General features: G+C 46.4%; 1 protein-coding gene across 1 annotated transcript in view; it reads left to right on the top strand.

The window, feature by feature from the left end:
• Window positions 1-6397: 6397 nt before the first annotated feature.
• LOC127918552 (runt-related transcription factor 2-like) overlaps window positions 6398-11934 on the top strand; it is a gene marked incomplete at its 5' end in the record, with an annotated part of 10398 nt that continues 4861 nt past the window's right edge. Inside the window, 2 exons of the mRNA XM_052501855.1 lie at window positions 6398-6440; window positions 10617-10793. Of these exons, the coding sequence (XP_052357815.1) occupies window positions 6398-6440; window positions 10617-10793 (220 nt within the window). The remainder of the gene's footprint in view (window positions 6441-10616; window positions 10794-11934) is intronic.

Raw genomic sequence — 11934 nt, 5'->3', positions numbered from 1 at the left:
GCCCAAGCACTGCTGCCCACTGCCACTGCTGCTGCTATCTTCAACCACCAACTTACTGCTGAGCTGCTGCTGCTGCTGCTGCTGCTCTCCTGCTGCTGCTGCTGCTGCTGCTGCTGCTGCTGCTACTGCTGCTGCTGCTGCTGCTGCTGCTGCTGCTGCTGCTGCTGCTGCAGGCTGCTGCTGCTGCTGCCAGCTGCTGCTGGCTGCTGCTGCTGCTGCTGCTGCTGCTGCTGTGCTGCTGCCTGCTGTTGCTGCTGCTGTTGCTGCTGCTGCTACTGCTGCTGCTGCTGCTGGAAAGAGGGGGCTGCTGCTGCTGCTGCTGCTGCTGCTGCTGCTGCTGCTGCTGCTGCTGCTGCTGCTGTTGCTGTTGCTGCTGCTGCTGCTGCTGCTGCTGCTGCTGCTGCTGCTGCTGCTGCTGCTGCTGCTACTAACTACTGCTGCTGCTGCTACTGCTACTACTGCTACTACTACTACTACTACTACTACTACTGCTACTACTACTACTACTGCTACTACTGCTGCTACCTCTATTACTACTTTTATTTTATTTTTATGTATTTAACCAGGAAGGGCTAATTGAGATTTGAAATCTCTTTTTCAAGAGCATCCTGGCCAAGACACCAAATCATTACACAATTATAGACAGACAACATGAAATACTTCAAGTAATCTAATAAAAACCAAGAAATTCACAAGCGTTTAACAAAATCATAAAACTGCAAATGAAAAACATTGTCAGGTCAGGGAACCTGTCTGAAAATCCTTTAAAAATACCAATCGGGACAAGTTATTCCAGTTTAAAAGTTTTTCTTAAGGCGTTCCAAGACGATGGCGAGGAGTGCATAAAAGCCCTTTTACCAAATTCAGTTGGGACATTTGGAACAGTTAGCAGTATAAAGTCCTGCGAACAAAGAGAGTACCCACGACATTTCTGAACAATAAAAATGCCCAATTAAAATGGTAGTAAACCCCAAATGGCTTTGTAAATCAAAGCATACCAGTGACAACCTACGTGTGACTAAAGGCGGCCAGCCAACCCTGGTATATAGTGCAGTTGTGCAAGTTTAAAATAAATCTCTACTACTACTGCTACAACTACTACTACTACTGGTACTAATACAACTAGTATTACTGCAACTACTACTACTACTGCCCTACTAAATTCAGCAAAAAAATAACGTCCTCTCATTGTCAACTGTTTTATTTTCAGCAAACTTATCATGTGTAAATATTTGTGTGAACATAACAAGATTCAACAACTGAGACATAAACTGAACAAGTTCCACAGACATGTGACTAACAGAAATGGAATAATGTGTCCTGAACAAAGGAGGGGTCAAAATCAAAAGTAACAGTCAGTTTCGGGTGTGGCCACCAGCTGCATTAAGCACTGCAGTGCATCTCCTCCTCATGGACTGCACCAGATTTGCCAGTTCTTGCTGTGAGATGTTACACCACTCTTCCACCAAGGCACCTGCAAGTTCCCAAACATTTCTGTGGGGGGAATGGTCCTAGCCCTCACCCTCCGATCTAACAGGTCCCAGACTTCTCTGGGAGGAATGGCCCTAGCCCTCACCCTCCGATCTAACAGTTCCCAGGCGTGCTCAATGGGATTGAGATCCGGGCTCTTCACTGACCATGGCAGAACACTGTCTTGCAGGAAATCACGCACAGAATGGCTGGTGGCATTGTCGTGCAGGATGAGCCTGAGGAAGGGAGGAGGATATCTTCCCTGTAACGCATAGTGTTGAGATTGCCTGCAATGACGGACCCTCCACCTCCAAATTCATCCCGCTCCAGAGTACAGGCCTCTGACGCTCATTCCTTCGACGATAAGCAAGAATCCGACCACCACCCTGGTGAGACAAAACCGCGACTCGTTAGTGAAGAGCACTTTTTGCCAGTCCTGTCTGGTCCAGCAACGGTGGGTTTGTGCCCATAGGCAACGTTGTTGTTGGTGATGTCTGGTGAGGACCTGCCTTACAACAAGAGGCCTACAAAGCCCAAGCCTAGTCCATCCTCTCTCTGCCTTTTGCAAACAGTCTGACCACCGATGGAGGGACTGTGCGTTCCTGGTGTAACTCAGGCAGTTGTTGTTGCCATCCTGTACCTGTCCTGCATGTGTGATGTTCGGATGTACCGATCCTGTGCAGGTGTTGTTACACGTGGTCTGCCACAGCGAGGACGATTCGCTGTCCTTCCTGTCTCCCTGTACCACTGTCTTAGGCATTGCCATTTATTGCCTTGGCCATATCTGCAGTCCTCATACCTCTTGCAGCATGCCTAAGGCACATTCACGCAGGTGAGCAGGGACCCTGGGCATCTTTCTTTTGGTGTTTTCAGAGTCAGTAGAAAGGCCTCTTTAGTGTCCTAAGTGTTCATAACTGTGAGCTTAATTGCCTACCGTCTGTAAGCTGTTAGTGTCTTAACGACCGTTCCACAGGTGCATGTTCATTAATTGTTTATGGTTCATTGAACAAGCATGGGAAACAGTGTTTAAACCCTTTACAATGAAGATCTGTGAAGTTATTTGGATTTTTACCAATTATCTTTGAAAGACAGGGTCGTGAAGGGATGTTACTTTTTTACTACTGATGCTACTACTACTACTACTGATGCTACTACTACTACTACTACTACTACTGCTGCTAATAATGCTTTTGCTACTACTACTACTGATGCTACTACTACTACTACTACTGATGCTACTACTACTACTGCTACTACTACTACTACTGATGCTGCTACTACTACTACTGATGCTACTACTGCTACTACTACTGATGCTACTACTACTACTACTACTGATGCTACTACTACTGCTACTACTGATGCTACTACTACTACTACTACTGATGCTACTACTAGTGCTGCTACTGATGCTACTACTACTGCTGCCAATAATATGCTTTTGCTACTACTACTACTGATGCTACTACTACTGCTACTGCTGCTACTACTGCTACTACTGCTGCTGCTGCTACTGCTGCTGCTGCTGCTGATGCTGCTACTGCTACTACTGCTGATGCTACTACTACTACTACTGCTGATGCTGCTGCTGCTACGACTACTGCTGCTACTACTGCTACTACTGATGCTACTACTACTACTGCTACTGATGCTGCTGCTACTGCTGATGCTACTACTACTGCTACTACTGATGCTACTACTACTACTACTACTGATGCTACTGCTGCTACTTCTACTGCTGCCAATAATGCTTTTGCTACTACTACTACTACTGATGCTACTACTACTACTACTACTACTACTACCACAACTGATACTACTAGTACTACTACTACTGCTTCTACTTCTACTATTATAGTGGCTTGTGAAAGTATTCACCCCCTTACCTATTTTGTTGCCTTACAACCTGGAATTAAAATAGATTTTTGGGGAGAATGTATCATTTGATTTACACAACATGCCTACTACCCCTTTGTAGAATGTATAAAAAAAAACAAGAAATAAGTTGAAAAAAACAGAAAACTTGAGTGGGCTATTCACTCCCCCCAAATCAATACTTTGTAGAGCCACCTTTTGCAGCAATCAATTATAGCTGCAATTCTCTTTGGGTATGTCTCTATAAGCTTGGCACATCTAGCCACTGGGATATTTGGTGTTCACTGGGGATGGTGTTCTCAGGGTGATGAGAGGTGTTGGGTTTGCTCCCAGACATAGCATTTTCCTTGATGGCCAAAAAGCTCAGCTTTAGTCTCATCTGACCAGAGTAAACCTAGAGAGGAACCAGGCTATGAGGGTGGCCAGTCCTCTTCTGGCTGTGCCAGGTGGAGATTATAACAGAACATGGCCAAGATATTCAAGATGTTTAGAGTACCTTCTTCCATATGTTTGGAGATCTCCCACATGCCTATTGGCGACCACGCTTTTTCTAGCCACTCTTCCATAAAGCTGTGCCATGCACGACTTAAGGTGGTCCTATGGACAGATACTCCAATCTCCGCTGTGGAGCTTTGCAGCTCCTTTAGGGTTATCTTTGTTCTCTTTGTTATCTTTGGTCTCTTTCTTTTAATGCCCTCCTTGCCTGGACAATGAGTTCTGGTGGGCGGCCGTCTCTTGGCAGGTTTCTTGTGGTGCCATATTCCTAACATTTTTTAATAATGGATTTAATGGTGCTCCGTGGGATGTTCAAAGTTTCTGATATTGTTTTATAATCCAACCCTGATCTGTACTTCTCCACAACTTTGTCCCTGACCTGTTTGGAGAGCTCCTTGGTCTTCATGGTGCCACTTGCTTGGTGATGTTGCAGACTCTGGGGCCTTTCAGAACAGGTGTATATATACTGAGATCACGTGACACTCAAATAGTCCACCTTGTGCTATCTAACTAATGATGTGACTTCTGAAGGTAGTTGGTTGCACCAGATCTTATTTAGGGGCTTCATAGCAAAGGGGGTGAATACATATGAACAAATTTTTTAAAATATATATATTTTTTCAACAAGTACATTTTTTCATTTTGCGTATGTCCATTACATGAAATCCAAATAATTATCCGTTTACATTATGGGATGTAATGTTGCAAAATAGGAAAAACGCCAAGGGGGATGCAAAGTTTTGCAAGGCACTGCACATCTACTGCTACTGTTGACACTTCTGCTTTTTACTGCTACTTCACGTACTACTACTGCTGACACTACTACTGCTGACACTACTACTGCTGACACTACTACTGCTGACACTACTACTGCTGACACTACTACTGCTGACACTACTACTGCTGACACTACTACTGCTGACACTACTACTGCTGACACTACTACTGCTGACACTACTACTGCTGACACTACTACTGCTGACACTACTACTGCTACTATATTATGTCACTGTCTACAGTAATAAAGCTCTGTACATTCTGTCACTGTCTACAGTGTAAAGCTCTGTACATTCTGTCACTGTCTACAGTGTAAAGCTCTGTACATTCTGTCACTGTCTACAGTGTAAAGCTCTGTACATTCTGTCACTGTCCACAGTGTAAAGCTCTGTACATTCTGTCACTGTCTACAGTGTAAAGCTCTGTACATTCTGTCACTGTCTACAGTGTAAAGCTCTGTACATTCTGTCACTGTCTACAGTGTAAAGCTCTGAACATTCTGTCACTGTCTACAGTGTAAAGCTCTGTACATTCTGTCACTGTCTACGGTGTAAAGCTCTGTACATTCTGTCACTGTCTACAGTGTAAAGCTCTGTACATTCTGTCACTGTCTACCGTGTAAAGCTCTGTACATTCTGTCACTGTCTACAGTGTAAAGCTCTGTACATTCTGTCACTGTCTACAGTGTAAAGCTCTGTACATTCTGTCACTGTCTACAGTGTAAAGCTCTGTACATTCTGTCACTGTCTACAGTGTAAAGCTCTGTACATTCTGTCACTGTCTACAGTGTAAAGCTCTGTACATTCTGTCACTGTCTACAGTGTAAAGCTCTGTACATTCTGTCACGGTCTACAATGTAAAGCTCTGTACATTCTGTCACTGTCTACAGTGTAAAGCTCTGTACATTCTGTCACTGTCTACAGTGTAAAGCTCTGTACATTCTGTCACTGTCTACAGTGTAAAGCTCTGTACATTCTGTCACTGTCTACAGTGTAAAGCTCTGTACATTCTGTCACTGTCTACAGTGTAAAGCTCTGTACATTCTGTCACTGTCTACAGTGTAAAGCTCTGTACATTCTGTCACTGTCTACAGTGTAAAGCTCTGTACATTCTGTCACTGTCTACAGTGTAAAGCTCTGTACATTCTGTCACTGTCTACAGTGTAAAGCTCTGTACATTCTGTCACTGTCTACAGTAATAAAGCTCTGTACATTCTGTCACTGTCTACAGTGTAAAGCTCTGTACATTCTGTCACTGTCTACAGTGTAAAGCTCTGTACATTCTGTCACTGTCTACAGTAATAAAGCTCTGTACATTCTGTCACTGTCTACAGTGTAAAGCTCTGTACATTCTGTCACTGTCTACAGTGTAAAGCTCTGTACATTCGGTCACAAAAAGTGGTGTCTAATTGTTTCTCCAGCCTATCTGTTCAGGAGGCTCAGTAGTGTGCACTCAGCACTATTCAGGGACACCATGACTCCAGACTCTCTCTCTCTCTCTCTCTCTCTCTCACACACACACACACACACACACACACACACACACACACACACACACACACACACACACACACACACACACACACACACACACACACACACACACACACACACACACACACACACACACACACACACACCTAAATCTCTTAATGTACTTCTCTTCTTTGCTTCTCTCCCTGTCTCCCCACATCTCTCTCCTCCCCTGCCTCTTGTTATGTCTCACTGCATGTCTCCGTTCTCTCAACTTCTTCTCACTGTCTCTTCCTGTGTTCCCTAAGTCTTCCTGGATCAAGGCTCAGGGTGAGATCCAGATGGAGACACGTGAGGCAGATGGTTCAGGGTGAGATCCAGATGGAGACACGTGAGACAGATGGTTCAGGGTGAGATCCAGATGGAGACACGTGAGGCAGATGGTTCAGGGTGAGACCCAGATGGAGACACGTGAGACAGATGGTTCAGGGTGAGATCCAGATGGAGACACGTGAGACAGATGGTTCAGGGTGAGATCCAGATGGAGATACGTGAGACAGATGGTTCAGGGTGAGATCCAGATGGAGACACGTGAGACAGATGGTTTAGGGTGAGATCAGATGGAGACACGTGAGACAGATGGTTCAGGGTGAGACCCAGATGGAGACACGTGAGACAGATGGTTCAGGGTGAGACCCAGATGGAGACACGTGAAGGCAAATGGTTGTCTTATATCTGTTATACTACTGAGGTAGACCTGTCTCATATCTGTTATATTACTGAGGTAGACCTGTCTCATATCTGTTATATTACTGAGGTAGACCTGTCTCGTATCTGTTATATTACTGAGGTAGACCTGTCTCATATCTGTTATACTACTGAGGTAGACCTGTCTCATATCTGTTATATTACTGAGGTAGACCTGTCTCATATCTGTTATATTACTGAGGTAGACCTGTCTCATATCTGTTATAGTACTGAGGTAGACCTGTCTCGTATCTGTTATATTACTGAGGTAGACCTGTCTCATATCTGTTATATTACTGAGGTAGACCTGTCTCATATCTGTTATAGTACTGAGGTAGACCTGTCTCATATCTGTTATATTACTGAGGTAGACCTGTCTCATATCTGTTATATTACTGAGGTAGACCTGTCTCATATCTGTTATATTACTGAGGTAGACCTGTCTCATATATGTTATAGTACTGAGGTAGACCTGTCTCATATCTGTTATATTACTGATGTAGACCTGTCTCATATCTGTTATATTACTGAGGTAGACCTGTCTCATATCTGTTATATTACTGAGGTAGACCTGTCTCATATCTGTTATATTACTGAGGTAGACCTGTCTCATATCTGTTATACTACTGAGGTAGACCTGTCTCATATCTGTTATATTACTGAGGTAGACCTGTCTCATATCTGTTATATTACTGAGGTAGACCTGTCTCATATCTGTTATATTACTGAGGTAGACCTGTCTCATATCTGTTATATTACTGAGGTAGACCTGTCTCATATCTGTTATATTACTGAGGTAGACCTGTCTCATATCTGTTATATTACTGAGGTAGACCTGTCTCATATCTGTTATATTACTGAGGTAGACCTGTCTCATATCTGTTATATTACTGAGGTAGACCTGTCTCATATCTGTTATATTACTGAGGTAGACCTGTCTCATATCTGTTATATTACTGAGGTAGACCTGTCTCATATCTGTTATATTACTGAGGTAGACCTGTCTCATATCTGTTATAGTACTGAGGTAGACCTGTCTCGTATCTGTTATATTACTGAGGTAGACCTGTCTGTCTCATATCTGTTATATTACTGAGGTAGACCTGTCTCATATCTGTTATATTACTGAGGTAGACCTGTCTCATATCTGTTATAGTACTGAGGTAGACCTGTCTCATATCTGTTATATTACTGAGGTAGACCTGTCTCGTATCTGTTATATTACTGAGGTAGACCTGTCTCATATCTGTTATATTACTGAGGTAGACCTGTCTCATATCTGTTATATTACTGAGGTAGACCTGTCTCATATCTGTTATATTACTGAGGTAGACCTGTCTCATATCTGTTATATTACTGAGGTAGACCTGTCTCATATCTGTTATATTACTGAGGTAGACCTGTCTCATATCTGTTATATTACTGAGGTAGACCTGTCTCATATCTGTTATATTACTGAGGTAGACCTGTCTCATATCTGTTATATTACTGAGGTAGACCTGTCTCATATCTGTTATATTACTGAGGTAGACCTGTCTCATATCTGTTATAGTACTGAGGTAGACCTGTCTCGTATCTGTTATATTACTGAGGTAGACCTGTCTGTCTCATATCTGTTATATTACTGAGGTAGACCTGTCTCATATCTGTTATATTACTGAGGTAGACCTGTCTCATATCTGTTATATTACTGAGGTAGACCTGTCTCATATCTGTTATATTACTGAGGTAGACCTGTCTCATATCTGCCTCACTTAAAGACCTGTACCTACTGTGGTACTTACTCAGGGTTTCCTGTCTCATGTATCTGAGTGTCTTTACTCAGTGCTGACTCTCATCAAATGTTAACAAGTAGGGCTCTCTTTCAGATCTGACAGTTAAAACACTCTCCTCTCCTCTCCTATTCTCTCCATCCCCACCCAGCCTCTCTCTCCTCTCCTCTCCTATTCTCTCCATCCCCACCCAGCCTCTCCCTCCTCTCCTCTCCTATTCTCTCCATCCCCACCCAGCCTCTCCCTCCTCTCCTCTCCTATTCTGTCCATCCCCACCCAGCCTCTCCCTCCTCTCCTCTCCTATTCTGTCCATCCCCACCCAGCCTCTCCCTCCTCTCCTCTCCTATTCTGTCCATCCCCACACAGCCTCTCCCTCCTCTCCTCTCCTATTCTGTCCATCCCCACCCAGCCTCTCCCTCCTCTCCTCTCCTATTCTCTCCATCCCCACCCAGCCTCTCCCTCCTCTCCTCTCCTATTCTGTCCATCCCCACCCAGCCTCTCCCTCCTCTCCTCTCCTATTCTGTCCATCCCCACCCAGCCTCTCCCTCCTCTCCTCTCCTATTCTGTCCATCCCCACCCAGCCTCTCCCTCCTCTCCTCTCCTATTCTGTCCATCCCCACCCAGCCTCTCCCTCCTCTCCTCTCCTCTCCTCTCCTATTCTGTCCATCCCCACCCAGCCTCTCCCTCCTCTCCTCTCGTATTCTGTCCATCCCCACCCAGCCTTACCCTCCTCTCCTCTCCTATTCTGTCCATCCCCACCCAGCCTCTCCCTCCTCTCCTCTCGTATTCTGTCCATCCCCACCCAGCCTCTCCCTCCCCTCCTCTCCTATTCTGTCCATCCCCACCCAGCCTCTCCCTCCTCTCCTCTCCTATTCTGTCCATCCCCACCCAGCCTCTCCCTCCTCTCCTCTCCTATTCTGTCCATCCCCACCCAGCCTCTCCCTCCTCTCCTCTCCTATTCTGTCCATCCCCACCCAGCCTCTCCCTCCTCTCCTCTCCTATTCTGTCCATCCCCACCCAGCCTCTCCCTCCTCTCCTCTCTTCTCCTCTCCTATTCTGTCCATCCCCACCCAGCCTCTCCCTCCTCTCCTCTCCTATTCTGTCCATCCCCACCCAGCCTCTCCCTCCTCTCCTCTCCTATTCTGTCCATCCCCACCCAGCCTTTCCCTCCTCTCCTCTCCTATTCTGTCCATCCCCACCCAGCCTCTCCCTCCTCTCCTCTCGTATTCTGTCCATCCCCACCCAGCCTCTCCCTCCCCTCCTCTCCTATTCTGTCCATCCCCACCCAGCCTCTCCCTCCTCTCCTCTCCTATTCTGTCCATCCCCACCCAGCCTCTCCCTCCTCTCCTCTCCTATTCTGTCCATCCCCACCCAGCCTCTCCCTCCTCTCCTCTCCTATTCTGTCCATCCCCACCCAGCCTCTCCCTCCTCTCCTCTCCTATTCTGTCCATCCCCACCCAGCCTCTCCCTCCTCTCCTCTCCTATTCTGTCCATCCCCACCCAGCCTCTCCCTCCTCTCCTCTCCTATTCTGTCCATCCCCACCCAGCCTCTCCCTCCTCTCCTCTCCTATTCTGTCCATCCCCACCCAGCCTCTCCCTCCTCTCCTCTCCTATTCTGTCCATCCCCACCCAGCCTCTCCCTCCTCTCCTCTCCTATTCTGTCCATCCCCACCCAGCCTCTCCCTCCCTCCTCTCCTCTCCTCTCCTCTCCTCTCCTCTCCTCTCCTCTCCTATTCTGTCCATCCCCACCCAGCCTCTCCCTCCTCTCCTCTCCTATTCTCTCCATCCCCACCCAGCCTCTCCCTCCCCTCCTCTCCTATTCTGTCCATCCCCACCCAGCCTCTGCCTCCTCTCCTCTCCTATTCTGTCCTTCCCCACCCAGCCTCTCCCTCCTCTCCTCTCCTATTCTGTCCTTCCCCACCCAGCCTCACAGTCAGTTCTGTGGGAGAACGACCTAGCGCTTGTGTCTCATTTCTCAGACCGTCTTGTTGTTGTTGTTGTTGTACAGGACATCGTCAGAAGCTGGAGGAGTCTCCTAAAACAGGGCTGTTCTCAGACCGTCTCAGTGAGCTGGAGAGGATCAGACAGACAACCATGAGGGTTGCCGTGCCGACACAGTCCCAACAACAGCCGCTCAACGCTGGACACAACCCCTTCAACCCTCAAGGGCAGACACAGATACCAGGTGAGATTTAAATACTCTAACCCCCAAGGGCAGACACAGATACCAGGTGAGATTTAAATACTCTAACCCCCAAGTGCAGACACAGATACCAGGTGATATTTAAATACTCTAACCCCCAAGGGCAGACACAGATACCAGGTGAGATTTAAATACTTTAACCCCCAAGGGCAGACACAGATACCAGGTGAGATTTAAATACTCTAACCCCAAGGGCAGACACAGATACCAGGTGAGATTTAAATACTCTAACCCCCAAGTGCAGACACAGATACCAGGTGATATTTAAATACTCTAACCCCCAAGGGCAGACACAGATACCAGGTGAGATTTAAATACTCTAACCCCCAAGGGCAGACACAGATACCAGGTGAGATTTAAATACTCTAACCCCCAAGGGCAGACACAGATACCAGGTGAGATTTAAATACTCTAACCCCCAAGGGCAGACACAGATACCAGGTGAGATTTAAATACTATAACCCCCAAGGGCAGACTCAGATACCAGGTGAGATTTAAATACTCTAACCCCCAACACACAGACACAGATACCAGATGAGACCATAATCTCTAACCCCCGACACACAGACACAGATACCAGATGAGACCATAATCTCTAACCCCCGACACACAGACACCGATACCAGATGAGACCATAATCTCTAACCCCCGACACACAGACACAGATACCAGATGAGACCATAATCTCTAACCCCCGACACACAGACACAGATACCAGATGAGACCATAATCTCTAACCCCCGACACACAGACACAGATACCAGATGAGACCATAATCTCTAACCCCCGACACACAGACACAGATACCAGATGAGACCATAATCTCTAACCCCCGACACACAGACACAGATACCAGATGAGACCATAATCTCTAACCCCGACACACATAGATACAGATACCAGATGAGACCATAATCTCTAACCCCCGACACACAGACACCGATACCAGATGAGACCATAAACTCTAACCCCCGACACACAGACACAGATACCAGATGAGACCATAATCTCTAACCCCCGACACACAGACACAGATACCAGATGAGACCATAATCTCTAACCCCCGACACACAGACACAGATACCAGATGAGACCATAATCTCTAACCCCCGACACACAGACA

This window comes from Oncorhynchus keta, unplaced genomic scaffold (genome assembly GCF_023373465.1).
Source record: "Oncorhynchus keta strain PuntledgeMale-10-30-2019 unplaced genomic scaffold, Oket_V2 Un_contig_14495_pilon_pilon, whole genome shotgun sequence".
In the NCBI taxonomy this organism is placed as follows: domain Eukaryota; kingdom Metazoa; phylum Chordata; class Actinopteri; order Salmoniformes; family Salmonidae; genus Oncorhynchus; species Oncorhynchus keta.
This window is presented reverse-complemented; position numbering and strand designations above follow the sequence as displayed.